This window comes from Trachymyrmex septentrionalis, unplaced genomic scaffold (genome assembly GCF_001594115.1).
Source record: "Trachymyrmex septentrionalis isolate Tsep2-gDNA-1 unplaced genomic scaffold, Tsep1.0 scaffold21, whole genome shotgun sequence".
In the NCBI taxonomy this organism is placed as follows: domain Eukaryota; kingdom Metazoa; phylum Arthropoda; class Insecta; order Hymenoptera; family Formicidae; genus Trachymyrmex; species Trachymyrmex septentrionalis.
Window position 1 is genome coordinate 2087719 of NW_017305288.1, and position 2194 is coordinate 2089912.

General features: G+C 29.8%; 1 protein-coding gene across 4 annotated transcripts in view; it reads right to left on the bottom strand.

Annotated features, from left to right (window-relative positions):
• LOC108748046 (segment polarity protein dishevelled homolog DVL-3) overlaps window positions 1–2194 on the bottom strand; it is a 15666-nt gene that overhangs the window by 3671 nt on the left and 9801 nt on the right. For all 4 annotated transcript variants that reach the window (XM_018486015.1, XM_018486014.1, XM_018486012.1 and 1 more), the window contains exon 9: window positions 1486–1728. In XM_018486015.1, coding sequence (XP_018341517.1) covers window positions 1486–1728 — 243 coding nt within the window. The remainder of the gene's footprint in view (window positions 1–1485; window positions 1729–2194) is intronic.

Here is a 2194-nt window from a genome sequence, read left to right on the forward strand (position 1 = left end):
AATATATATATATATATATATCTTTCATATAAGTGTGCATGCATGTGTAGAGGATTCTTACAAATTCTAACAGTTTATTTGCAGTTGAGGTAAACCATGTGTTATTTACATGTTCATTTTTGTGCTTTATGCCTTGTGCGAGCGTGCTGTTATAAAGGAACCATATAATTACACTTGCGTAATGAAGCGTGCATAATTGTAAGTGTACGATAACAAAACATTATGATAGAAAAGATACTTATTACACTAATTACGTCTCTGCAATATTATATATAGATTACAGAAAATGGATTATTAAAAATTTCAAAAATAACGTCATGCAGAAAGACAACGGCAAACATTATTTGGGACGATTTACTTTTGACACTATATGTTTATCTCGATTTCTCTCGGGGCGGAGGGAGATACAAGTTTATTCATTAATATGTACCTAACATCGTAATATATTACGTATAAAACATCTTTTTAAATATTTTATACGTCTAACGTATAAAATTGTTTGTGTATTATTAAACGATAAGTAACATTAGAGAAATATTTATTTATACTACTAATGTCAATGAAACAGAAAACAAAAAATGTCAAATTTTACATGTGAGGCGTCACGCAAGGGAACAATGGATAACAAATACTTGTAAATTTTGTCACCATTTTGACTATAGAATAATAGGTTTGCGTCTTTATCGCTCATTTACTCGAATAGAATTTTACGTTGTAACGTAACTCTAGATCCGCAACTTTGCTTTAAGAGGCTACTTGTAAAATTAGCGGTACAACCGTAAGAAATTAACTAATACCAATCGAGTATGACGAAAATAATCAAATGTAATTGGTCAATTTCTTATGGTTTGTACAGTTTACGGCCTCTTAAAAAAAATTTGCGACCTAGACTTACTTTTTCAAATCATTTTAGTATGTATATACACCGCGGTTACATGCAAAATATAGCTCAACATAACTTTATTAAAATAGATTTTTCTTGTAGGTAAAATGCTGCTATGCAAAATGCAAATGATATATAAAGATCTGTACAAATGAATTAAAAAAATGTTTAGATCTTATTCTGATATAGAATCTGAATGGAATTAGTGAATAAATACTTTGAACATTAGAAAAGCGTTAGCAACCATGCATGAACATTGCAGTGCATGATAGTTTCATGATAATTACTACTTTATCTCAGAATACAAAAACAGAAACAGAAATATTGAAAAAGTCCGAGATATAATTAAAAAAAGAAAAAGAGAAAGATTTCGACACAGATGTTTATCAGTATAATAATCTCTTTACTTTACAAGCATAGTATGACGGTTTAACGTGCTCAAGTAAAATTATTCAAAGTATTCATCCACAATGTGTTTAGCTTTATATTCTGCATTATACGTGTATCTAACTCTCTTTTTCTCTATTTACAACACATCTACATAACATCGACAAAGAATTCACAAGGATTTCCCATCGCAATGCGAAATGACTGTCTACTACCAGATAAGTCTTGCTGATTTTGCTGATTTCCTGTTCCTGTTTGAACAGATTGTTCGGAACCACTCGAACGACTGCGACTTCCGTTCGATCTCTTTCCGTTCGATCCATTACCATTGCCGGAACTTTTATTTGGCATCGATGGTACCGACGGATTATGCAGCTCTGATTCGGACGCTGAAGAACATGACTTTAAATCGTGAATAGGTTCCTTGCAAATACGTTCGCTACCCGCACTGCTACCACCTGTCAATATCAATATATATCCGTGAAATATATGTATACTTATTTAATAGGGTTGCTATAGAAAATGAATTTAAAAATTTCCTGACTTATCCAGGTTTTTCAAATGAGAATGGAAAATTTTTCATCACTAACATAAAATATGTAAAGTTTAACATTTAGACTGACAAATTGTAAGAAAGCTATATAAGTATATATTATTAAAAACAACGCAAAAAAAGCTTACTACCCCAAAATTTTGGGTGCAAATTCGAGCCAACAAAAAATAAATTAGTTTTGAAAAAAAAAAAAGAATGCAATTAGAACGAAAAAGAGAGATCAAATAAAAATACTGAATAAAATAGAAATTTTAATTATTTCGTTAAAATCGTTTAAAATGCACAAATTTTGAACGTATTTGACTATAAATAGTATAAATAATATAATATTTAAAAAATATAATAATTATTTGTAATAGCAGCAGTTTAAG